This window comes from Sturnira hondurensis, unplaced genomic scaffold, assembly GCF_014824575.4.
Source record: "Sturnira hondurensis isolate 20B ecotype Veracruz unplaced genomic scaffold, ASM1482457v3 Scaffold0018728, whole genome shotgun sequence".
NCBI classification, from domain to species: Eukaryota; Metazoa; Chordata; class Mammalia; order Chiroptera; family Phyllostomidae; genus Sturnira; species Sturnira hondurensis.
In genome coordinates this window covers 7,368,087-7,395,971 of record NW_028091359.1, presented here as the reverse complement: position 1 = coordinate 7,395,971, position 27,885 = coordinate 7,368,087, and the positions used below count along the sequence as shown (strand labels likewise).

At 37.1% G+C, this 27,885-nt stretch overlaps 1 protein-coding gene across 5 annotated transcripts in view; it reads right to left on the bottom strand.

Annotated features, from left to right (window-relative positions):
* Positions 1-27,885, bottom strand: part of HELZ (helicase with zinc finger) — a 154,331-nt gene that overhangs the window by 84,652 nt on the left and 41,794 nt on the right. For 4 of the 5 annotated variants that reach the window (XM_037070179.1, XM_037070181.1, XM_037070180.1 and 1 more), the window contains 7 exons: positions 24,317-24,373; positions 22,242-22,293; positions 20,750-20,825; positions 18,583-18,781; positions 18,035-18,142; positions 16,670-16,967; positions 6,953-7,220 (listed from right to left, as the gene is read on the bottom strand). In XM_037070179.1, the coding sequence (XP_036926074.1) occupies positions 6,953-7,220; positions 16,670-16,967; positions 18,035-18,142; positions 18,583-18,781; positions 20,750-20,825; positions 22,242-22,293; positions 24,317-24,373 (1,058 nt within the window). Of the gene's footprint in view, positions 1-6,952; positions 7,221-16,669; positions 16,968-18,034; positions 18,143-18,582; positions 18,782-20,749; positions 20,826-22,241; positions 22,294-24,316; positions 24,374-27,885 lie in introns of those variants that run through there. The other variant, XM_037070183.1, reaches the window with a different exon arrangement.

The window sequence follows — 27,885 nt, the reverse complement described above, 5'->3', positions numbered from 1 at the left end:
TCAACTAACTTGGACAATATATTTGTATTTAAGTTTTACTATTACATCTGTTTTAGATTTTGCCATCCCCAAACACCTGATCACAATTTAGGCATAAAAAATTAATCTTACAGTTTTAAAGCAATAATCCTCAAATTCCAAGCAAGATGGAGGTTTAGATAGACACACTTTGCCTCCTCATACAACCAAAAGAAGGACAACAAATTTGAACACAAAAAATAACCAGAACTGCCATGGCTGGTGTAGCTCAATGGATTGAGCACAGGCCTGTGAACCAGAGGATAGCGGTTCGATTCCCAGTCAGGGCACATGCCTGGGCTGCAAGCCAGTTCCCAGCAGGGGATGCACGGGAGGCAGCCATACATTGATGTTTCTCTCCCTCTCTCCTTCCCTCCCCCTCTAAAAGATAAATAAATAAAATCTTTTAAAAAAAATAACCAGAACTGCTAGAAAACTGAACCGTATGGAAGCCTAACAACCAAAGAGTTAAGGGGCAGAGACAGGCAGCTAGGGTGAACAGGGCATGCAGCAAGGCAGTAGCTGGTGGATCGGGCAGTCCCACAATTGCCTGCAGATAAACTGGGAGGAACAAATGGGAAGCAAAACAGACTGCACAACCCAGAGTTCCAGCGTGGGGAAACAAAGCCTCAAAACCTCTGGATGGAAAAATCTGTGGGGCTTCCAGCATGGGAAAACTCCCTTCAAAGGAGAGTTCACTGGAGAGACCCACAGGGTCCTAGAATGTACACAAACCCACCCACATGGGAATCAGCTCAAGGGCCCAATTTGATTGTGGGTAGCTAGGGAACTGACTGAAAGCCAGCAGAGAGCAGAGCAAGCAGCACTGTTCCCTCTCAGACCCCCCTCCACATACAGCACCACAATGCAACAGAGTGGTTAGCCCTAACCTGGCAAATACCTAAGCCTCCACCCCTTACAATGCAACAGGCAAACGGAGACAAGAAAAGATGGCCCAAAGGAAAGAACAGATCAAAGCTCCAAAACCAGAACTAAACGATGCAGAGACAGTCAATCTATCATTTGCAGAGTTTAAAACATTGGTAATCAGGGTGCTTACAGAAATGGTTGAGTATGGTCACAAAATAGAGGAAACAGTGAAGGCTATGCAAAGTAAAATAAAAATCTACAGGAAACCAACAGTGATGGGAAGGAAACCAGGGCTCAAATCAATGATTTGGACCAGAAAGTAGAAATAAATATTCAACCAGAACATAATGAAGAAAAAGAATTCAAAAAAAAAATGAGGAGAGGCTAAGGAACCTCTGGGACAACATCCCGGAGGGTTTAAAAGTTCCAACGTCCAAATCATAGGGCTGCCAGAAGAAGAGGAAGAGCACAAAATTAAAAACCTATCTGAATAGTGAAGGAGAACTTCCCCAATCTGGCAAAGGAAATAAATTTTCAGGAAGTTCAGGAAGCTCAGAGAGTCCCAAAAAAGTTGGACCCAAGGAAGCACACACCAAGAGACATCATAATTACATTAGCCAAGTTTAAAGATAAGGAGAGAGTCTTAAAAGCAGCAAGAGAAAAGGAGACAGTTACCTGCAAAAGAGTTCCCATAAGACTATCAGCTGATTTCTCAAAAGAGACCTTACAGGCAAGAAGGGGCTAGAAAGATGTATTCCAAGTCATGAAAGGCAAGGACCTACATCCAAGATTACTCTATCCAGCAAAGCTATATTCCATTCTACATTTAGAATGGAAGGGCAGATAAAGTACTTCCCAGATAAGGTCAAGTTAAAGGAGTTCATCATCATCACCAAGCTCTTATTATATGAAATGTTATAGAGATTTATCTAAGAAAAAGAAGTTGATCAAAAATATGAACAGTAAATGAACAAGTATAAAGGACACATGGACAATAACTAAGGTGGGCAGCGGAAATGGGAGGGAGGTGGGGAGCACTGGAGGGGGCAGGGCTGGGAATATAAAACAGAAAATGTACTTGAACAAGAATTAAATTTTAAAAAATTAAAAAAAAATATGAACAGTAAAATGACAACAAACTCATGACTATCAGCAACTGAACCTAAAAAAAAAGCAAAAACAAAAATGAATTAAGCAAACAACTAGAACAGGAACAGAATCACAGAAATAGAGATCACAAGGAGGGTTACCAGCAGGAAAGGGGTGGCCAGTAAGTAGGAGAAAAGGTACAGGAAATAAGAAGCATAAATGGTAGGTGCAAAATAGTCAGGGGGAGGTTAAAAACAGTATGGGAAATGGAGAAGCCAAAGAACTTTTATGTACAACCCATGGACATGAACTAAGAGGGGGAATGCTGGTGGGAGGGGGAATGCGGGGTGGAGGGGAACAAAGGGGAGAAAAAAGTGAGACAACTATAATAGCATAATCAATAAAATATGCTTTTTAAAAAATGATCCTCTTATGACATTTACTTGTATCTTGCAATAAAACACTTGAGGGCCCTGGCTGGTGTGGCTCAATGGATTGAGTGCTGGCCTGTGAACCAAAGGGTCACCAGTTTAACTCCCAGTCAGGACACATGCCTCAGTTGGGGTGCACAAGAGGCAACCACACACTGATGTTTCTCTTCTTCTCTTTCTCCCTTCTTTCCCCTCTCTCCAAAAATTAATAAAATCGTAAAAAAAAAAACCTCTTGAAGTAGAGTCTTCAGAAAATAAAACTACTGAGTAATACAGGTTTTCCCATAGAAGATTATATATTCGAGATGCACACATTATAGACTTTCTAGAAGTGACAAATACTAATATTTATTTTTAAAAGATTAATAGGCTAAAACTAAACTATATTAGTAAACTTTCCTAAGTATTTAAAATAATATGTATTTTCAAGATTTAATAACTAAGAAATACCAAAAATAGAAAATAGATCCTACAATTAACTAAGATAATTCTAAATAAGAATAAAAACCATCCTTCCATGGTTGTACATCTGAAATCAGCAGTAAAGCCTACATAATTCCTAACCTTTGGGGGATTGGTAGACTAGTAGCCAGCCAAATTTCCAACCAATTTAAAACCACACTTCAATCAAAAACATACGGCTCTATCAATGCTGAGTGTAACTTTTTAAAAATTTCAAAGCTACATAGTGGATTTCACTTCATATAATTTTTTATTAAATGAACAACAAAGAAACCTAACCAAGGTAATAAGCCAACCCCTGGTTTTACGGAGGCACAGAAACAGAACCAAGGTATAGCCGATAGAGGCCTCACCATCTAACAGTGAAATGTGTATCCGTAATAGCCTGTCATGACAGCTGTTAGCACTGAGAAGCCACAGCAAGCTAATTAAGCATGCCACTGCGCGGGTTAGTAAGCATAATAACTCCAGCAGAAGTCAATTTCATTTGAAATGTGTATCTTAGAACGAAACAGATTTCACTTCAAGATAGAAGCCTATCAATATGTACTTAAGGCCAACTGAAGTCTTAAAAAATCTTTGAAAGAACTCAGAAGCATTTTCTAAAACTTAAATTAATGCAGTATTATCTTACCACCTCCACACACCTCACAATAAAGCTTAACTGAAAAGAAATCTTAATTCTGGTCTGCTTTGAAAAATCATCTCTTTCTTTAAAAAAAGATAAACTTAATTACTAAATCCAGCCTCAAGGTAAAATATATTTTGTCTAATCTTGAGAGGCTTCATTCGATCTACTTTTAAGAAACAAATGCTAAGGTGACCACATAAAAATATAATCCAATCCTTATAGTTAAAATGTAAGAAACATGTACGAATTCCCTTGGTACTACTTCCACGATTAGTAATATTCTGCTTAAACTGTCAAAGATCACAAATTACCAACATGTCCTCTGGAACCTGGGAAATGTCCTACCAATCATGTGGTAGGACTGACCACAAAGTCTCAAAGAGGCATATTTCAATGCACATTACTACTGTCATTACACTTCAAGGAACGAGTCCATTTACCCATATACCATTGTCTACTGGTTTTAACATGGGTCTCAGCCCACGAAATATTCTTCACCATTCTGAAGGAGACTTGGTTTTGCTCTGATGACTGGCAGTGCTTGAGGAGACAAGCAAAATCACCCCATCGCACTCAGAAGACCATGGCCCACGGGCCAAATCCAACCTTCAGCCTGTTTTTGTATAGCACTCTTTTTGTAAAAAGGGTGTTTTTTACAAAAAAAAAAAAAAAAAACATAGAAAATATGCAATAAAGACTGTATGGAGTCCAGAAGGTCTGAAATATCTACTTATTCACTGGCCCTTAACAGAAAAAGTCTGCTGATCCCCAAACTAGAACACAGTTTACTAGCGGCATAGAGACCTTCCCAAAATCCATTTTAAAAAATATATCCCAGTTATGGTATTTGTGCTTAAAGAATTAATCAAATGTTAGTTAAAGTCAAGGCAACATTAAAATGCATAGAAATATTAAGTTTAAAGGGTAAAGGAGAAAACAAAAAATATACATGGCTGTTTTTAAAGCCATGTATAAGACTTTGTGAAAGACTTCGAAAATCCTTACAATTTATGTGCTATTTGTCCTCTATCTGCTTACAGACACCCTCTGAGAACTTCATCTAGTTATTCTCAGAGGGAGCTCTATCTAATAATTAATAGGATCTGGTCCTTTGCATGTGCACCAGTCTATAATGTACCTCACTAAATTTTACAAGCCTGCCAAATTCAGAAGCATAATTCACCAGCCTTCACATTCAGGGTCACCTTGGGGTGAAAGAAACACTGGAAATTTTCCAGAATTCTCTGACACAGTAACTATCTACTTGTCTCTTTACACATGTAGCTAAAAATTCTCATTTCTCTCTTTAATATTCTTTAAAACTCCTGTGTAGTTAGCATATGAGGTGGGGCAAAAGTAGGACCTACTTTTGTCCCACCGTGTATGTAACACATCAAAAGTTATCATACAAATGTACATTCAACTTGTAAATATCTATTTGAGTCAGTAACTGTGATCTAATTTTAATGATAAAAAAGAGAGAACAAGCTCAGGTGCTCCTATAAAAAGATCATGCACTATCTTACCACACTGTCTCCATTCTGTCTGATGACAATCTTTCTTTTCATGTCCAAGGACAATACATCATGTTTATCAAGTAGTATTACAACTGATGTGTTAGTGTCCTTTCTTTGTGTGTTTTTTTAAAAAAATAGTAATACATGGTCATGGTATACCATTTCAAAAATACAGAAAACTACACATTAGAACACAAAAATCACCTGTAATCCCACCAATCAATACTTTAACACTTTCCAATATTTAATATACATTTTCATACATGTGTATGTTATATGCAGTGCATAAAATTTCATAACTAGAATATTTCTCCTTAATATTTTATCATGACCAGCATCACTGTTTTAGAAATTCTTCAAGAACATAATCTCAACATAGCTGTATCATAATTTACCTAATTTATCCATTACCACTCTTTGAGAGACACTTGTGTACAGACACCTTTGTCTTCACTTCTGATTACTTCTTCAAGATGATTCCCCTAAGTAGAATTAATATACCAAAAGGTTCAACCTTTCTGAAGACCCTTAATGCAAACAGCCCCCCAGAAGTGCACCAACTCAGTCTGCCACCAGTGCTCATTTCACATTGCAGGTATTTGTGGGCCCCTCTTTATTGGCCTGTCCAAGGTGCTCTTTAAGTGAGTTTCCATCCACTTACTTTCTTGATCAGAATCTGACCTCCACAAGTTTGTAGGGTTTCTTCTTTTTTCATTCAGACAAATTTCTATTTAAAATAGTATTTTAAAAACAATAATCCATAAGCTTATTGAGCTTACTCTTGTAAACTTTTAAGCTCTGTTTCACCCCAGTATTAATGACTTAGTGTTCTTTCATAAGGAAAAAGAAACCACGATAACATAAATACAATACATGCATACTAAAAATATGAATAATGCACATGATACAATCCACTGTCCTTTTATTTAATAACTAACCATTTTATTAGAACTGTCTACAAACACAATCGATAAGTCTTTTAAAAGACCATCAACAGGCCACAATATAAAGCTTTAGAGTAATGAAAACTATGATATTCTATCTGACTTTGTAAATCTTACATGTAATTAATTTGAATAAAGTACTTTCCAAAAGCTAGATCATATTTACTCTACAAATGGAGTAACACAGGTACCCTTAAGTTTTCACTTTTCCTTTTCTGAATATATCCTTCAATGAATGTTCAATACCTATCATTAATATTCATGATAAGGTACCAATAAGGCAGCTTGGGAAAGAAAAATATGTTGCTTAGGCTGTATTTAAAAGGAAAACTACTCATAAAAATGCGTTCATGCCTCATAACCGTGGTTCAATTTTTAAGGCTAGTTCCATTTTATTAAAAAGCAGAATGCTACTACCAAGTATAACAACTGTTTCATTAACATCCTCCTTCGCTTAAATCTTCATTTTTCAGATTACTTTTCCTATAATAATTCAAGTAAGTTTTTTATCTAAATACTTGGTCTTAACCTGTGGGATATGGATAAAATGTAAAATATGTTAAAGCATTTATAAAATGCTAAAAAGTATTTTATTCTTATCAAATAGTTTTCCTGAAGATCTAAACTGTTTCATTCTTAAAATTACTTTGGAAAATATGTAGTCTGTTTCAGTTTTTGTATATTTATTAAACAAATATTCACAAGCGTTTGCTCTGGCTACCATGTACAGAAACCTCCTGAAGAGCAGGCGCCACATGTCTGTGCTCCCAGCACCTGGCAGAGTCCTGTGGAAACAACTATACACTGAACACTAGGGCTGTCAAGATGAGCAAGGCACACTTCTTGCCTTAAGAAGCTCATATACAGCCACTGAATAACCACCATTTTACTACCTGTCTTCACGAGGGCACACCTCCCTTTTCAAAATGAAAGATACCATCCATAGGGGAGATTAACCAAAAAAAAAAAAGTGTTTCTAATAAAACTTACTTGCTGACTTCTTTATACTGGGCTATCTCCTCAATGTAAAGAAGGTCATGCAACCGTGACTGATAGTTGGTTTTGGTCAATGACTTGTCTAAAACGGACTGGGTAAATAGCTGGTCAGCAGAAAGAGGAATTTGGTATCTGATAAGAAGGCTCTTCTCCAAATCAGTAGTTTCATTAGGTTCAAAATCTATAATAGTCTTAGAAGAAGAATCCCAGCGCTTAGCTGTGGTTATTAGCTGTTGTTTTGCATGCATCAGGTACTCAAGATCTAGATGGAAACAAAAAACATATTTATAAAAGAACACGACATTAAAATTCTTAAATAATGCATTGTATACTTTGGTAAGAGGGTTTTATGTGTTAAAGCTGAAATTCTTAAAAACGGAACAATATAAAAACCCATTTGGCCGAGTACGGTCCCCATATCAGAATTTTTTTTTTAATTTCTATTTAACTCTTGTTCAAATACAGTTTTCTGTCTTGTATTCCCAGCCCTGCCCCTCCCCAGAAATATTTTTTGTCTAGCTTAACAAAATATCAAATATGAATCCATATAAAAAACATCTTTCTTTACATCAAGCTAGGACGTAACAGAAACCATTATTAACAGTTTAAAAATACAGATTAACACTGAGAACTTAACTCTCAGTCAAGAGAAATCTGATCTGCAAGGAAAAAGATACAATTAATTCTTCAAAAGACAAAAATCTATCAGGTGACAATCACTTTTCTCCTCCTCCTACCAATACCTGTCCCTTTATAGAAAAAGAGGAACAGAAAATTGTGAAAGGTTAGATCTTTTCTTGTATGGTAAAGCACAGTGAAACTCTGAAAGTCAACGTACAACAAACAAAAATCTTTTTAAAAATATTCATGGAAAACACTGCTAATTCCATGTTAAAATTCAATATAATGTACCATTCAAATGCCACTTTTCTAAAAAAGTCAGTTTATCCTCAGTTGAATTATACTGTAAGTAGGGCACAATGTCAAAATGAATGAATGTTCAAGTCCGACACCTCTGGAAAAAAATGCAGAACACCAGCCCAAGGTGAAATATGTCGTAACATAAATTCTGAGCACTGGGCAGCCTCACTGTCTGCAGTGCATATTACTTTTTTGTTGGTAGAGCATACATACACCTATAAATATGAAACTTAACCAAAAAAACAGTTGCTTAACTGACTAAGCAGGCCAAGATCCAGTTTTCACATAATGTAATTTCACAACTCAAAGTTAAAATTTAAGAAAATAAATAATAAAAAGCTTAAACAGAGATCAGTTGGCATCCAAAGTACAAAGACAAGTGATCTTGTGCTACCTTTGAAATGAGAGCATAATGCATAACAGCCACATTCTGCTTAATGAGAGATTTTGCTATATTAAGTGTTAAACTTACAAACACATAGCCATCCACCAAGAGAAATGTCTCAGTATTAGAAAACAGCTTATCCTAATATCTTAAGATTAAAATGTAAAGGCTTTAATTTAAATGTAAAAATGTAATGAAAAGAAAAACAGTAATTGCCCTAGTTCCTAACCTTTGCTCCTTGAAAAGGCATTTTTACAACATGCCAGTTTCATTATTTCTCATTGGCAACAGAAATTATAACTATAATCATCAATCTCTAAAGATTGTCTGCTCATTAAAAATTTGCATTTTTAAAATACTCTTGATGAGACAATGATGGTCTGTTTTTGCAATAGTTTCACAAGCAGAGTTGACCCTGAATAAAGGTTTGAATAGTGCAGGTTCATTTAAACACAACATTTTTTCGGTAAATACTATAAATTTACCTTCTATTCCTTATAATTTTCCTAATAACACTGTCTTTCTCTAGCTTACTTTAAGAATACTGTATATAATACATATACAAAATATGTTTCATATATATAACATATATATATATAACATGTTCTTAATTTACCAACTACTTAAATCAGTTGGAGATAATTTTAAGTCATACTAAATTTTAACGTGAGTGTTAACATACATTGCTAGACTCAAAGTAGAAAAATGTATAATATCAAATTTCCAAATTTAAATATAAGAATTCCGGGCCCTGGCTGGTGTAGCTCAGTGGATTGAGCACAGGCCTGAGAACCAGAGGATCACGGTTCAATTCCCAGTCAGGGCACAAGCCTGGGTTGCAGGCCAGTTCCCTGCAGGCCAACTCCCAGCAGGGGATACATGAAAGGCAACCATACATTGATGTTTCTCTCCCTCTCCCCTTCCCCTCTAAAGGTAAATAAATAAATAAAATCTTAAAAAAAAAAAAAAGAATTCCTTTGCAACATGTAGCTTTCAGATATTCAAAGCAGAATTCCAAATCAATTTGGCCAAGGAAAATTTTTCCATTACCCAAAGTTGTGGTATAAATTAGATAATGTGGTTTGTTTTCTAAGCAAGGATAAAACTTACTAACTTCTTTCTTTTGTAGATGTCTTTTAGCACACATTTTGAGAAGCATATCTTTAATCCAAAACAACTTTTTAAGAACCTGAATGATACCAACAAGGAAAAAAATTGAGCAAAACAAAGTTAGTTACATATGTTTCCCAAAACATATGTTACATATGTTTTTGCAGGATTGCCAAATTCACTCATGACCTGCAAACAAAGGTTTGAAAGCTTTGCGTAAAAAAAACAAAAATACCTGTGGTGTTTATTTCCCAATTTAAACCTGAATTAACTAAAGTAGGCTTTTTAGTTAAATAATGAATAATAAATTATAAATATCTGCTTTGTAACTTGCAGATTTTAAGTTGCAAGGAGTAATATACTAATGTAACTAAGTTCCATGATCAAATCAGTCTGACAGACAATGAGCCTTTAATTAGTGAGGTGCACTGTGAATCTCTAAGAGGAAAATAAAGTACGCATGTGTTTTCTAAAATGTGTTTGGACATACAACACTTCACCTAACATTAATGTGTATAACACTTATTAATTTCTGTAGAACACAGTCTTGAAAACATTGAGCTAATTGATGACCCACCATGGTCCAAATTTATAACTTTATGGAAGAGAAATATATATCCCCAGCATAAACTGAAAGATAAAAACTTAAACAATCAGCCCTGGCTGGCGTAGCTCAGTGGATTGAGCATGGGCCTGCGAACCACACGATCGCAGTTCGATTCCCAGTCAGGGCACATGCCTGGGTTGCAGGCTAGTTCCTAGCAGGTGACTCACGAGAAGCAACCATACATTGATATTTCTCTCCTTCTCTCCTTCCCTTCCTCTCTAAATAAATTTAAAAAAAAAACCTTAAACAATCAAGTAGCAGTGATAAAGACATTTCCTATTCAAATTCTAGTTTCACACCATCAATGCAATTTTTTGCATGTGTAGAAACCAAATTTACATGATATGTTATCAAAACTGTATGGAAACATGATAAAGCCCAGACCTAATTTCCCCAGTGCATTTGGCCAACGTGTACACAGAATAACACTTTTCCCCTAATTCTAGGCCAACAAAGATAAATAATGAACTGGCTGAGGCTGGAGGTGAAATGAGCCAAACTGTCAGTTATGTCATCACCAACTGAACAAGTTCCCCTGTTCTCATTACTGTCATGTCCCTGACTGTTACCCACACAAATATTCCAGGAAAAGATAAAATTGGGAAACTCACATTTTACATTTTTCTTATTTCAGAATGTTTTAGAAAATTATGATTTCACAAAATCTTTTGCCCTCAATTGCTTTGCTGACAAGCACTCTGCTATAATAATCAAAAACCACTAACTAGTACTAACATAGACACAGGAAACAAATGTAATTGTTTTTTTAAAAATATACTTTATTGATTATACCATTACAGTTGTTGTTCTATTCCCCCCTTCATTCTCCTCCACCCTGTATACCCCCTCCCACACCACTCCCCCCCTTTAGTTTATGACCATGTGTCTCAAGTTCTTTAGATTCTATATTTCCCCTACTATTCTTGCCCTCCCCACTATCTACTGTCTATGCTATTTTCTGTGCCTTCTCCCCCCTTCTCCTCCTCCCACTCCCCAGTTGCTAACCCTCCATGTGTTCTTCATTTCTATGGTTCCGCTCCTGATCTTGCTGTCCTCTTGGTTTGCTTTTGTTTTAGGTGTGGTTGTTAATAACTGTGAGTTTGCTGTCCTTTCACTGTTAATATTTTTCATCTTCTTTTTCTTAGATAAGTCCCTTTAGCATTTCATATAATAAGGGCTTGGTGATGATGAACTCCTTGAACTTGACCTTATCTGAGAAGCACTTTATCTGTCCTTCCATTCTAAATGAAAGTTTTGCTGGATAAAGCAATCTTGGCTGTAGGTCTTTGGATTTCATGACTTGGAATACTTCTTTCCAGCCCCTTCTTGCCTGTAAGGTCTCTTTTGAGAAATCCGCTGACAGTCTGATGGGTACTCCTTTGTAGGTGACTGTCCCCTTATCCCTTGCTGCTTCTAGGATTCTCTCCTTCATTTTAGTCTTGGCTAATGTAATTATGATGTGCCTTGGTGTGTTCCTTCTTGGGTCCAACTTCTTTGGCACTCTCTGAGCTTCCTGGATTTCCTGGAAGTCTATTTCCTTTGCCAGACTGGGGAAGTTCTCCTTTATTATTTGTTCAAATACGTTTTCCACTCGTGGCTGTTTCTTTCCCCCTTCTGGTACCCCTACAATTTGGATGTTGGAACGTTTAAAGATGTCCTGGAGGTTCCTGAGCCTCTCCTCATTTTCTTGAATTCTTGTTTCTTTATTCTTTTCTGGTTGGATGTTTCATTCTTCCTTCTGGTCCACTCCACTGATTTGAGTCCCAGTTTCCTTTCCATCACTATAGGCTTCCTGGACATCTCCCTTCATTTCAATTAGCTTAGCCTTCATATGTTCCTCTAATTTGTAACTAAAATCAACCAGTTCTGTGAGCATCCTGATCACCAGTGTTTTGAACTGTGCATCTGAGAGGCTGGCTATTTCTTGGTCGCTTAGAGTTATTGGCTCTGGGGCTTTGAGTTCTTCTTGAGCCATACTTTGGACTGTTCTTGCCTGTTATTTATGAGGAGCAGAGCTCTAGGTGTTCACCAGGGCGGGGCAACTCAGTCACTGGGTTATGACGTTGTATGTGGGGGCGGGGTCAAAGGAAATCAATGGCGGTCTCCTCTGCCTCCTCCCGCCGCTGGGGCGCACAGTCCATGGGGCCTGCACTGTTCGCCGCTGGGGCCTGTGGGGTCCATCTCACTGCTCACACCTTTGTTGGTTTATCTGTGTGCAAATGTGTGACTGGGCTCAGCCTGCCCTGCACCCTCACTGGGTCCGGGATGCTACCCCGGCTGCCTGGGTCACCTGGGTCGCCTGGTTTGGGGGATCCTTCCTGCCTGACCCTGCTCCGTTGCTGGTTCCGCCTCTCTTACTGGTCCCGGTTGAACGGTTTGTTGTTGTCAGACTTCCATATAGTTCAGTTTTCTGTTCTTTGGCTGCATCTTTGTTTACTAAACCTTTGTTGTATTCAAACTTGGTTGTGGGAGAAGGCACAGTGTTTCCACCTATGCCTCCATCTCGGCGGAAGTCCAAATGTTATTGTTTATACCCTACTTTTATTTCTCCAAAATTCTGTTGGGGACTCTGTACACAGTCACACTGAAACAAATAGTCACACAATAAAACATTTAATAACTTAACAAAAACATCACGATATTCAATGGCATCAATATTAAGAGTATAGAAAATATCTGACATAGAACTAAAACTTAGCACAACAGGTCAGCTAATTTACGTAATGAGAAAACAATCAACCAAATGTCATCTGGCTTGCCTAAACCTAGATTTAAGTTTTCCTTTTATAATGTTAAAATCTTGTATCATAAAATATATTTTGCATATTTTCTATTATTCTCTTGTAATATTTATTTTTCCTGTCCTTGAAAAGTAAATTTTGCTATGTGAAACTTTTGATGTATCCAATTAGTTCAAGAAAATGCTTAACTTTTTCAATTATTTTCCATAACATAACTACATAAAACTAAAACCTTGTTTAAAAGAAAATAAGCAAATATATTAAACTGCAAAGAGGTCATTTAATGAAAGACATAGTATTATTAAAAAGAAGCCAGGTATGGTATTGGTTCCAAATGGGAGGATATCCTTGTCTGCATTAATATCCGTCCCTCTGCCATATCTGAATGAAACATAAAAGTTATTATGTTTTCAAACTGATACATCAGAAACGAGACTCTTACCACGCATTTTGGACTTCTCTTCCACTCCCTACACTGCGTTGCATTCTCTTGCCAAGATCTGTAGGTGCTGTGGTCTTAATGACTTGGTTCTTCATGTCTGCTCTTTAGTCCCTCTGCTACACTAGTCTCAGTCCTAATTCAAAAAAAAATTCCAGCTCCTCCTCTCTTCCTACTTTCTTCATTCTGTTTGTAAGCCAGAAACTATCCTAACCATGGCCAATGATAAAGATCATAGCTACAATTTACTAAATGCCTGCTATGTGCCGGGTACTATGCAAGGTTCATTTCTAGTCCTCACAACAATCCTCTGAGGCAGGTATTACTAGCCCCATTTACAGATGTCTCCACATGAAGCTCAGAGATGTTAAGAGTCACACATGTAATAAGCAGAAATTGGGATGCAAACCCAACTCTACTTGACTCCGAAGTCTGCCCACTGCTCTTTTTCTCCAACTAGAAAAGTAGAACATATCTGAGGAAAAACAGCCAAAGGGTCCTCCATCTCTCAAGTCCATGAGGGTGCCCTGAAATCCTCTTCATCACTATTTTCTCTCATTATCCTCTATTTTAACAGAATCATTTTCTCTTTATTTTATGCATTTAATACTTTATATTATTAAACAGGCTTTAGTACACTGGCACAGATTCTTTTTTTAACATTTTTTATTGTTGTTCAAGCAGTTTTCTGCTTTTTTCCTCCACCCCTCCCCACTTCCCTCCCCTGTTTCCACACCCACTCACCCCCCGCCCTGGTTATTATCTATGTGTCCTTTATAATTGTTCCTGCAAACCCTTCACCCTTTTCCCCTGAAATTCCCTCCTCTTCTCCCCTCTCTGGTCACTGTCAGCCTGTGCTCAATTTCAGTGTCTTTGGTTATATTTTGCTTGCTTGTTTGTTTTATTGATTAGGTTCCTGTTAAAGGTGAGATCATACAGTATTTGTCTTTCACCGCCTGGCTTATTTCACCTAGCATAATGCTCTCCAGTTCCAGCCATGCTGTCCCAAAGGGTAGAAGCTCCTTCTTTCTTTCTGCTGCATAGAATTCCATTGTGTAAATGTACCATAGTTTTTTGATCCAGTCACTTACTGATAGGCATTTAGGTTGCTTCCAGCACTTGTCTACTGTAAATTGTGCTGCTATGAACAATGAGGTGCATAGGTTATTTTGGATTAGTGTTTCAGGGTTCTTAGGATATAATTCTAGCAGTGGAAATGCTAGGTCAAAAGGCAGTTCCATTTTTAGTTTCTTAAAGAAATTCCATACTGTTTTCCATAGTGCTTGCACCAGTCTGCAATCCTACCAACAGTGCACTAGGGTTCCTTCTTCTCCCCAACCTCTCCAACACTTGTTGTTTGTTGCTTTGTTTATGATGGACATTCTGACCAGTGTGAAGTGGTATCTCATTATGGTTTTAATCTGCATCTCTCTGATAGTTAGCGATACTGAGCATCTTTTCATGTGTCTCTGGACCCTCTGGATGTCCTCCTTGGAGAAGTGTCTGTTAAGTTCATTGCCCATTTTTTAATTGGGTTGCTTGTCTTCCTAGAGTGGATTCCTGTGAGTTCTTTATATATTTTGGAGATCAAACCTTTGTCCAAGGTATTATTAGCTAATATATTTTCCCATATGGTTGGTTCTTTTCATTTTAATGCTGTTTTCTTTAGCCATGAGAAGCTCTTTATTTTGATGAGATCCCATTTGTTTATTCTTTCCTTTATGTCCCTTGTTCTACAGGACATATCAGGAAAAATACTGCTGCGTGGAATATCTGAGATTTTCCTGCCTATGTTCTCTAGGACTACAATGGTGTCATGACTTATATTTAAATCTTTTATCCACCTTGAATTTACTCTTGACTAGCAGAGATCCTTCACAACACACATTATTTGTATGAGAAGTAAGTCATCAGTTACAATCCATCAACCTAAAAGCAAACTTTTAAAACACAACCCACATGTAAGCCAAACATCTTTTTCAGAGTTCTATTTGAGGAGGGGATGCATGTTGGCCTTTCCTTATGATTTAAATCTCCTTGTGACTAAAAAAGGTTGCCTTCTAGATGTCTCAAGTTTTAGTCTCTAAAGGCAACTTACTAGTACCAGAGTAGGCAAACCATGGCATGCAAGGCAAATCCAGTCTGCTGCTGTTTTTGAAAACAAAGTTTTATTGGAACACAGTCATGCCCATTCACTTACATATTGTTTATGGCTGCTTTGTCACTAAAATACAGAGTCGAGTAATTCTGACAGAAATTATCTGCCCTGCAACACAAAGTATTTACTATCTGACCCATTACAGAAAATAATTATATTGGTAAATATAAACCAAATATTTTCATTTTGTCCATTATCATATCTATTTGGCTACGGGAAATAACATTTTGATTTCAAACAGTACCAAGATGACAAAACAATACAACAGAGTAAAAACACGTAAAAGAAATCAAAGTGAGAAATAAGAGTAAAATGAAGTCTGGGGAATATATGTATTAGTATATATACAAGAAGACCATACATGATTGTTCAATTTGGACACAAATATTGCTTTAAACTAACTAGCAGCTCAAGTGAAGAAGGAGACAGAACCAGTTCCACCTGTTTACTATGTCCAAGAAATTAAATCCTAGCATTTGCTCATGAAAACAACAACTTTTATTTCTTATAAGTGAGACAATGTGGTACAAAGAAAAAACATCCTCCCCAATATGGTGACTTCCAGTCAATCCAAAAGCAAGTTTCATATAGCTCTACTATATGAAGTGTTCATTAAATACCTAGTGTTTGTTGAATAAAATAAAGCACCTATAAATCCAGCCAAAAGCCAAAGAAATATAGGCTAATGTGGCCTTTCCTTGCCCTTTGGATCTTGGCATAAAATTTAGGGACACGCAGCAATACAACAACAAACAAGGAAATTCATCATCCTCTACAAGGGCTTACAGGCAGAAACCTGGGGCTTCTTCCCAAGGACAAAGAGCAGATTCTATCAGAGGCGCCTGGGTTTCCTTTACACTAGGGAATGTACAAAACCAGCTTATGAAAGCTTGTATTTAGGACTTTTCATTCATAGATAATGCACTAAAATCATCAAGCTTAATCAGTCAGGCAGGCAGACATGGAAATACAGACCCTTTAGGTGTACTCACGATTACTATTAAAATTATATTCTACCCAAACTAATATTAAAAGGTTTTACTGTGCTAAAATCATCTTACTTTAGAAACGAAGTTGGTTGGTAGACCAAAACAGACCTGATCATCTACTCAGATGAGTCTGGGGAATCTCAAAGTGAGCTTCGCCTGATGACTGCATGAAGAGAAAGGGCATAATGTGAGCCACTCTAATCCTATTATACAGTAAATGAGTCAATTAACGGGGGGTTTTCTTCCTTATTATTATTACCTTCCTATCCATGGAACATATAGGGGCAATACATATCTTTCAATGTTGCTATGATAGTGCCTTTTAATATACCATATCAGGGGAAAAAAGTCTAAATATTACCTTCTGTAGAAGCTGCATCAATCATTACTCTTTGCATGAGTACTGGTTCCAATCCAAAGTCGAAAACTATGGTTTGGCGAAAAGTTCCAAATATTTCTGTGTTAAATGCTATCCCGACTTTATACACGTAATGATCTAATCCATTTTGGGCCATCTTCCCTCCTATCCATTCTTGACAGTTTTCTGGGACTTCTTGTGATACCTGGGTAGTACTATCTCCGGCAGATATTGCAATGATACTAAAATGAGGACGATGAGCATCATAAAGCAATGCTACACGATACAGCATTCTTGCAGGCTACAAGGAAGTTAAAATAATCCATTGAGTACAAAGGGGTGAAAAATCCAATTGTAATTGGGCTCTTCAATGAAAATATTTCTATAAGGGACTTTTTACTTTCCCACGCTTCTAAAGATACTATGTTAAAATACAAATTGTGCTCATAAGCCATTTAAGAAAAAAAACCAGAATAGTTAAAAAAAACTGTTGTTAAAATGATATACTTATGATGTCAATTTTACATTAATAAAGCTGAAATTTCTAGAAGTGATATATTTATGCTATGGCACTAGCTCTCCTGCTCTTTCTGTGATATGTTCACCTTTCACTGTGGCAAAGGCTATCTATCACCTTGTACGAACATCGACCTCCAACTTTCCCCACACACCCTTGGTCTAAAAAAGTTTTACATAGCCTCAAGTAGGGAGTCTTCACAGGCAGGCAGTTACCCCTGAAAGTACTGGATTGGGTTCAAGGCCGAAGCTGAAGTGCCAGATTCTTCATCCCAAGATGCAGATGGTACAGTGGAAGGAACACCACCAAAAAAGTACATAAAACTTTCCACTGTGTATATTCACAACAATTTTTACTTTGTTTCATTCTTAAACTTTGAATGTTATGACTCAAGATGGAAAGTACTGCCAAATGTCTCATACTAAAACCCCATTATTACAGAATTTTTGATTTCATCAAGTCAAATATAAAAGCAAGGTGTCACTGTTTAAAAATCTTAGCACTGCCAGATTAAACAATTCAATTTTTAAATAGTTAATTATAAGCCATGAATCCCATCCTGCATTTCAAATTTGGAAGACAACATGCCAAAGACCTCTTTACCAAATAAATAAATAAATAAGCAAGCATCTAAACATCTACAAAAATTTTATCTCAAATCTTAAAAAAAAAAGTACCTTTAATGATCAAAATATAGCAATACACTTTAGCACAATGTAGAAAACCTACATTGAAATACACTTAGATTAAAACATTCTCAATGCTCTTTTAACACAGAGATTTAAAGGTCAAGAAAAGCTTTATGAAAACTGGAAAAAATTTACATTCTTTATGTAAAGGTACATTCATACCTTACAGGTGAGAGCAAACATCCATGTCTGGTGAGACTTTTTGGTGTTGACAGTAACCGTCAGATCAGGTATATGCTCTACCTTTACTCCTTCTATACATTCACTAAGCTGAAAACAGAGCACAACCAATGTTACACTGTTATTCCTAACAGCACGTACAAAATTTCTGTCATAGTAAATGACTGTCAACAGTAAGATGTAATGAAACTGCTTACAAAGCAATGTATCTTATACATTAATTTTCAGTTATTTATATAAGAACAAAATATAATAAAGAGACATTAAGAAACTAAACAATAAAAAATGGCAATAAAACCTCTCTGAACAAAAATAATATAATATCTGCAAATCTCAAAAAAATGGCTTAATTCTATTCTTTATTTAGCAAATGGCTCTACTTTAGCTACTAAAAACACTTTATATCAAGAATCAAGTTCTTTATATAGAAAATAATGAAATAACCAAAATATAGCACAAAATAAAGTCAAGACTCAAACAAGGTCATTACTGAAAACAAACAAACAAAAAATGCAGTTTATTTTCCTCACCACTTTCTCAGGAGATAATGAATTCATCCACTTTTCTATCAAGGTTTCCATGTAACTGCCTGAGAACTGTTTATTCTCATTTTGCTGTTTCAATTTTATCAACCGTGAAGCGTATCTTTTCTGCCATTCTGCTAGTTCTTCCTGGGAATGTGCTGAAGTACACTGCGCACCATACCTACAGATTCCTTGCTCTAAAAATCTAAGTAGAATAGGAAAGACTGTTTTATCACATACTTTGTTGGACCATTTAAGAGACAAACTTTCAGCATTTGCCCTCCAACTCTTCAATAACAAAACTCAATCTCCTGAAAGGCCATTATTTATCACACTGTCTTGCACAGAGGAGGAAGAAGAAGTTTAAAGAACATTTACAGTATATTTTGTCAAAACAGCAACTCCCCATATTCACTGACCTTCTTTTTTGGAATAAGGGGGTGCTACAGCAGAGCATAATCATAACCACCCCCACACTCAAAAACCACCACTGAAGTGGTAGCTTCCTTTGTGATACAACAACTCTATCAGACGATTCCTCTTAGAGCAGAATTTTTTACAGCAACACTGACATCAAGTGGATCGGTTCATCAAACACAGGTACACACCCTACTTCCCAAAATGATACGACCTGAAGAAAATTTTCCACAAAGAAGTTCATTCTGAAGAAACTTAAATATATTATTAAATTATCAGTTTTAAGGCTTCTACTTTTCACCTTTACTCTTTTCTATATTACTATTACCCATATTTCATTGAAAATACTAGATTACCTTAATTTGCTTCAAGTTTTAAATAAACCAAGAATACAAGTTTTATATTAGAATCATAATTCAATACATTTAATTCTTCAATAGGTAAATTCAAAACTGTTCATTTTAAAGGTGACAGAGCTAATGGTCTCTTAGTGTTTGTGACTCAGAAAATTCAACGACAATTCAGTAGTCAAAACATAAAAATGCAAGACTTTGGTCATTAATTTTTTTATGTTTTAAATACCCTGCAAAATTATGGGTCCATCCAACTTTTAAACAATTGAAGCATAAAATAATATAATAAACTATAACTAGCAAAATGGAGATAAAAGTGATATTACACCACATATAATTTTTCAAATGGTAAAATATGGATAGTAAGAAATATAAAATGAACCACAGCACAGTGTAAAGTAACAAATGGCTCACTCTATTTGCGAATGTGAGTGTAAACGAAGTTCTTCTTGATGGTATATACAAGGCACTTGAGCTTTAATTATACTATTTATTAAGTTCTCTTACGTTTCATAAAACATGTTTAAAATCATTTGTGTTTCTCTTAAGTACATCTTATGAGCCAAATATTTATCTTTCCACTTTGTTTTATATCCTCCTAAAAATTAAAGGTTAGATATTCTCATTTAGACTATAAATTTTTGTATATTTCCTTTGCATAACCAAATTACGGTCTATGTCTCCTACAACAGGATGCTTCCAGGATTTCAGAATTCACTACTTAGTTTCTTTCTACTATAAAATCCAATCTGGTGTCTTAGCTATTCAATCAGGAAAACTACATATCAAATTTCCCTTATTATCAAAAGCAATCTAGAGTAATGAAATTTTATCTCTAAAATCCCACTAGTTGCTAGCTCTTATAAAAAGAACTGAAGAGTTCACCTCTCTGAATGTGATTATTTCCACCTTAACACATAATTATTAAGTTCTGAAAGGTTAGCCCTTCAAATATAAACTAATCAACAAGAATTATGTGAATAAGAGATTTTTAGAAAAGTTACTGAAATAATTTAACATTTCTTCATCAGTTTTTTCTACTTCAGTTTATATAATTTCAATTACCATAAATTAGGTAAATTTCACATAAGCAGGAAACTAGCAATTAAATTCATCACATTAATCCAACTGGTATTACAAGAGACTTCCAAACAAAGTCTTAACAATCCCCATTTATATCCCTGTTTTTGCAATTAAAAGAAGGCTCATCAATATGGCTTTGACTTTTATTATTTAATGATAATGACCATTTTTTATGGCTTCTGTTTCAAATTGAAAATAAACCATTTTACTCAATCATTATACTTCTTCCTTCACATATTCTCTTCTTTAAAAAAGTGAAGGAAAAATAACTATCCTTTGAATAAAGACATGTCATGGGTTTAAAAAAAATTTCACATTACCTTTTACACAAAGTATATTCCTCGCTGCTTGTGATTCCCCTAGGTGGTGGGCGGAAATGCCAACCATTACAAGATCCTAGAGAGTAATCAGGATATAGTCTTATCATTTGAGGCTTGCTAATAATTCTGATATTTTAATGTGTAAGAAATTCTATAAACCCTCCACACACATCATCCCAGATGATGTAAAAAGAATATGATATATGTGCCCCTACCAAAAAAAGTAAATGACCAATCAAGTGAGTTAAATTAACCATATGAAACTGAAAAATCACTGAAGAAGTGGTTACCAAGCAGCTAAATCAAATCTATGACCCTGACTCTATCCTAGCAACCGGTGGGGTTATTTCCAATGCAGTTTCTTTTCTAACAACTAAAGGGAGGGTTGGAGGAGTGGGGGGGGCCTCGGCATGCCTGTCATTTCTCAAGTATGAGATGTGTCTCTATTAGCAATACCTCAGGAATGAGAAAATTATGTATCTTGGAAGGAAATTTTGTGGAACAAATTCCAATACTGCGTATTGAGTGAGAAGCCCCATATTACTAACCTCGTTCCTTAGGATTTGTCTGACACATACATGTCATTGTTTAAAGTAATCGTTTTGTACAATTGAAATAAAACTCAAAAAGTTAAATTCTGAGGTAGGAGTTAAAAACTAACATTTGTTTACTTTTGAACACAATGAGTTTTGATTCATTTATATAAAAGATTCCAAATAAGCCAAGGAAAATGAGGCTTAAGAGAAAAAAGACTAGATCAAGTTACACAGGCTGAACAGTGGCAAGTTTTCAAGGACTTCAGAGCCATTTTCTATTCCCTAACAAGTCATTGTGCCTCCCTGCCTCCACCAAAAAATAAATATACTCAGCCAGGTTGAATTTAAAGCAGTATTTCATCCCTTAGTAGCTATGTGATTGGGAAAACCACTGAACCTTAATAAATATAGTTTCACCACCTCTCAAAAGGTTAGAGAAGGGCTCTAAGAAGCCAGTACACATTTTTGTGAAAGCCACTAAGCAGTACGCAGCATCTAAGAAACATTCAGTGAATGCTGGTCTCTCTTCCCTATCATCGCCTAGCAAGAGAAGATTGTAAGGGTGGCAGAACAACTCAGTTTACAGATCAGAATTTCCAAAAGCAGCAATTGTACTAGCCTGGGATAAAAAGAGAAGAGAAAAGCCCCCACCCCCCATCCTAAGGACTGCTCAGAATGAATTTTAAATTTAGAACTACATGGGGGCAAGAGGATGGAATAGATGTCCTCTGCAGTTAACTCCTGCCACCATTACTCCATTATTCTAAAAAGGGGGCCAGTGGGAAAAAATTACTTTCATCCACATCTATTTCTTAAAGTTAATTTTTTTTATTTTTATATTCTCTCTTACACCTCCATTTACAAGTACTACAACTCAGTCAATTTCCTCCCAGTAATCAATAACAAAGCAATGCCCAGAATCACAGCTATCAGAAGTTACAGAGTTTGGTACTTACCATCTTCTAAGTCTTCTATGTGATATCCAGAGAGGACGTTACTAGTTGCCGTCTGCAATTTTTCAAATGAAAGATATTTTTATAATAAGAAACACCCAGTTGCATGTTGAATTAAATTTGGACAGTTTCAGCATTTTTTAAAGCTTGAATTTGAATACTTAGAAAGTTTCAACATCAATATTTCAAATATTTTTTGCTCTTTGCTCCATGTTTAATTATATTTAAACACAGAAAAGAAATACTTGTATGGCCTTCATTCAGGAAACTGAGAGAGATTTCTACCATCAAAATTACCTGCTAACAAAGGAAGGGACGTCTAAGTTCCTGGTCCTAAACCCCATGGAGCAGCACCTTCCGTGCGCACACACCCATTTCACTCTCCTCTTCCTAACACCCAGAGAATGATCAGCTAGCAAGGTACCTGCTCTGTATCAAGTGAAGCGCCCCCACCTGGGGGCCTGGGAGCACAGCCTGCCAAGTCCCCCTGACTCTGGGATGAGCCCTTCTCTCACAGGTGAAACCAGGGTGGGGACCAACCCACTCTGACTTCCTGGTTTTCTTGATTCCCTTGGCGCAGATAAATCCCCAATCTGTCCCTTGGCCCCCAACTTTACTCTAAGCTCCATACCCACATCTCCAACTGAGTGCCAGCCACAGCACTCTTATGAACTATTCTAGAGCATTTTACACGTCAGATCACTGTCAGCCATGTACAGACCCACTGTCAATAGCCTGCAACTGCCCCTTTACATAATGCCCCTCAGAGGACCCAGCACATACCGGGTACTGAGTAAATGAAGGATGAATGGCTGAATGCACTTCGAATACAATACGTCCAAAACAAAACTCATTAACTTTACTGCAAATATCCTCTTTCATTGCTCCTTCTCTCAAGTTAGTAGATTCATCTTTCCCAAAGAGAGCAAGACTGAAATTATGCAAGCCATCTTGAACTCTTCCTCTTCTTCACTGCTCTGAGTATTCTTCAAAGTCTGCCCAACCAGGTGCGGAATGTCTGTTACACTCTCTGCTCCCACTACCACGGTCCCAGGTAAGGCCCTCAGTACTACTTGTCTCATCTATCCTTGCACCAAGTGACTGCCACCCTGTACCAACCTCTGAGAGTCTTCACTTAGTCAACCCCGTTCTTTAACCTCAGTTCCCGAACTCCCGCCTTCCTGGTTTCCCTGCAAAGTCCCCTTTCCCTGCCTGTACTTCCATTACAGCACTTATTAACCCAGGCTGCCCTGGGTATGCTAGTTATGTACATCTTGGACTAGCCCACCAGATTGTTTTTCAGGAATATCTCAGCTTTCCAAAACCTACAGAACCTTGAACAGCACAGATGCACAGTAAATGCTGAACTGAATGAGAAGGAAATGGTATCCCAAGGTGAAATTTGAAACATCTTGTACCATAGGAAGAACATCATAAATTCTAATTGGATGTAACTAACACAATAATATCACTATAATTCATATGTTGTTGATTAAATTGGACTTTTTAGGTTGGGCTGAAACTAAATCACTATAATAACTCTACTGGAAAATGCTTTCTTATTCTCAAACTACTTCCTAATAAGTTTTTAAAGACATCCCATTCTTTTTGTAAAATGAGGACTGTATACAAGAATATGTAAGCTAACAAATACATTTTAATTGTTCACATTACAAGGATTCTATGCTTACAAAAAAGATACATAAGATTTCTTTAAATTGTACAAGCAAGCTCTACAGGCCATAGTCCCACACTGGCCCTTAAAAATGATTCCATCTACACAGAATATAACATAAAAGCTAAAACCTGACTTCAAGTATGAATTTAAAGTATCCCCTCTAAAGAATTTACAAAAAGATGGGAATACAATGGTCATAAAAGGAAGGCTAAAGTACTTAAAAGTGTTAGAAGGGAAACACGTGGTGTGTTTCCAGCTTCAGCCTCTGCTGCAATCCCCGCCTTTACAGTAAGCCTTGCTCTTAGCCGATGCCCAACGATCTTCCGAAGTTTAATACGCAACACTTACTAGCGAGACTGAGTTAAACTCTTTCCAAAGACATCCAATGAAATAGTCTTACCTCTGTTTCTGTGAGAAGTGTTTTTAGTCTTGTTAAATCTTTTGTTACCATCCCATTCTGAAAGAGTAAATGAAAAAGGAAAAAACCTACTGGCATATTAGTTCTTTATTATGGAGACTTAATTCCTCAGCTGTTTCTAAGGTTTATCTGTAAAGAAAACAGCGCTGCCCTTACCTCCCACCCCTGCTGCACTAATGGTGATAATAAAGCTACCATCCATAAGGAAAGTTAGAAAGGCTAATTTATTACAGGAACACGTATAAAGGACACATGGACAACAACTAAGGGGGGTGGAAATGGGAGGGAGGTGGGGAGCACTGGGGGGTGGGCTGGGATGGGAGTAAAAGACAGAAAACTGTACTTGAACAACAACTAAATTTTTAAAAAAGGTTAATTTAACAGGGCAAAATATATAGCATGCCATAAAACACTGTATTCATCCTCCATAAGATGATGAAACAAACAAACAAACAAAAAAAACATTGTTTGACTTCCGCCAAGATGGAGGCACAGGTGGAAACACTGTGCCTTCTCCCACAACCAACTTTGGATACAACAAAAGTTTTGGAGAACTAAGACACACCAAGAGACCAGAAAACAGAATTATACGGAAGTCCGACAGCTACAAACCGTTCAACTAGGACGGTAAGAGGTGGAGCCAGCAGCGGAGCTGGGTCGGGCAGGACAGACCTAGGAGCGCAGGCAGCCCAGAACTAGTCCGGGTGCGGGGCAGACTGACCGCAGTCGCACATTCGCGCACAGTGAGATGGACCACGCAGGCCCCAGGGGGCAAACCCAGTGGTGGAGGGCTGACAGCGGTGGCACACTCGCGTGCCGTGGAGCGGGGCGCGTGGGCCTGGTGACAGTGGTGGCTGCGGTGCTAGTGGGGGTCGAGGCAGCAGGCGGGAGGGAAGCCATTGTCCCTCTTTGACCCCGCCCCCACATACAACGTCACAACCCAGCAAATGAGTTGCCCTGTTCTGGTGAACACCTAGGGCTTCAATCCTGCTACTTAACAGGCACGAACAGCCCAAAAGATGGCACAAGAAGAACTCAAAGTCCCAGAGCCAATAACTCTAAGCGACCAACAGATTGCCAGCCTCTCAGAAGCCCAATTTAAGATACTATTTATCAGGATGCTCACAGAATTGGTAGAGTACAGTCACAAATTAGAGGAACATATGAAGGCTAAACTAATTGAAATGAAGGGAGATGTCCAGGAAACCAATAGCGATGGAAAGGAAACTGGGACTCAAATCAATGGAATGGACCAGAAGGAAGAACAAAACATCCCACCAGAAAGGAATGAAGCAATGAGAATTCAAAAAAATGAGGAGAGGCTTAGGAACCTCCAGGACATCTTTAAACGTTCCAACATCCGGATTATAGGGGTACCAGAAGGGGGAAAGAAACAGCCACGAGTGGAAAACGTATTTGAACAAATAATAAAGGAGAACTTCCCCAGTCTGGCAAAGGAAATAGACTTCCAGGAAATCCAGGAAGCTCAGAGAGTGCCAAAGAAGTTGGACCCAAGAAGGAACACACCAAGGCACATCATAATTACATTAGCCAAGACCAAAATGAAGGAGAGAATCCTAGAAGCAGCAAGGGATAAGGGGACAGTCACCTACAAAGGAGTACCCATCAGACTGTCAGCGGATTTCTCAAAAGAGACCTTACAGGCAAGAAGGGGCTGGAAAGAAGTATTCCAAGTCATGAAATCCAAAGACCTACAGCCAAGATTGCTTTATCCAGCAAAACTTTCATTTAGAATGGAAGGACAGATAAAGTGCTTCTCAGATAAGGTCAAGTTCAAGGAGTTCATCATCACCAAGCCCTTATTATATGAAATGCTAAAGGGACTTATATAAGAAAAAGAAGATGAAAAATAGGAACAGTGAAAGGACAGCAAACACACAGTTATTAACAACCACACCTAAAACAAAAGCAAACCAAGAGGACAGCTAGATCAGGAGTGGAACCATAGAAATGAAGAACACATGGAGGGTTAGAAACAGGGGGGTGGGAGGAGGAGAAGGGGGGAGAAGGCACAGAAAATAGCATAGATGGTAGGTAGAAAATAGATAGGGGGAGGGCGAGAATATTGGGGGAAATATAGAATCTAAAGAACTTGAGACACGTGGTTATAAACTAAGGTGGGGAGAAGGGTGGGGGAGGGAGTGTGCAGGTGGAGGGGAATGAAGGGGGGGAATAGAACAACTGTAATGGTATAATCGATAAAATATATTTTTAAAAAAACATTGTTAAACCAATTACATAATTCACTGCCCAATAATTCCTTAGAAAATAATTAAATTATCCTCTGGCATGGGTCACTACATTACATTTAGCAGTATAACAAGTATTTTCCTAATTCCTTTTCTTTAACCAAATATATTTATTTGCATTAAAAATACAACTTTGCACCAGATTTTCACAATTTATATCAATTCAAAAGAATAAGAGGATAAAATAAAGTAGGGAATTCATGATGTACAGCAAAGTATACATACACTTTGTTGCTCTCACTGTCTGTCATCATTATTCCTAAAAAAACCCAAGGATTTTCTAACAGTTTCCAACTACTGAGAAGAGTTACACTATCTCTTGTCTTCCAATTTCTATAATTGCCACCTCTTAAGTTCCAAAAAGTAGTCTTTTAATGATCTCAAACAAAAAACTCTAGAAAATTAAAAGCTATGTAACAGAATTAATCCCAAAGTCTGAATAGAACTCAACAGCTCCATCAGAGTGGTCACAAATATCAACTTACTCACAAACCATCTTCAGAAACAAAAGTAATTATTACTTAGTTTTGATAAGTGTAAACATTTTAGGAAACAAATGGCTGAATTTAAGAACCCTATAAAATCATATATCCACAGGAGAATTTTAAAACACAGGCCTGGAGAGGGAGCAAAGGGAAGAAAATGGGGGACATCTGTAATCATGACAATTAAATATATAAAGATAGATAAATTAAAAATATTTAAAACATAAACAGAACAAAAAAATATTCCCAGGTTCCGTTAAATTATATCTTTAAAGAAAATTAGCCTTGGCTGGTGTAACTCAGTGGATTGAGCCTGTGAAACCAAAGAGTTGCCAGTCCAATTCCCAATCAGGGCACATGCCTGGGTTGGAGGCCAGGTCCCCAGTGGGGGACAACCATTCATTAAAGTTTCTGTCCCTCTTTCTTCCTCCTTTCCCCTCTTTCTATAAATAAATAAATAAATAGAGAGAGAGAGAGAGAGAAAATTATTTAGGAGTAGGTAGAGGAGAAAGAGGGTATAAGGGGGATAAATGGTAATGGAAAAAAAACAAAAAAAATACAGTATTTTTTTAAAAAGAAAATTATTTAGCTATCCTATACTTCCAAAGTTTTTAAAAGTACCTACAGTTCTTTTTTTTTAATTCTTACCCAAAGAATATGTTTTTTTATTACTTTTAGAAAGAGAGAAAAGAAAGGAAGAGAGAGAGAGAAACATCATTGGATACCTCCTGTACACACTCTGACTGGGGATCGAACACAACCTAGGTATGTGCCCTGACCGAGAACTGAACTCAGA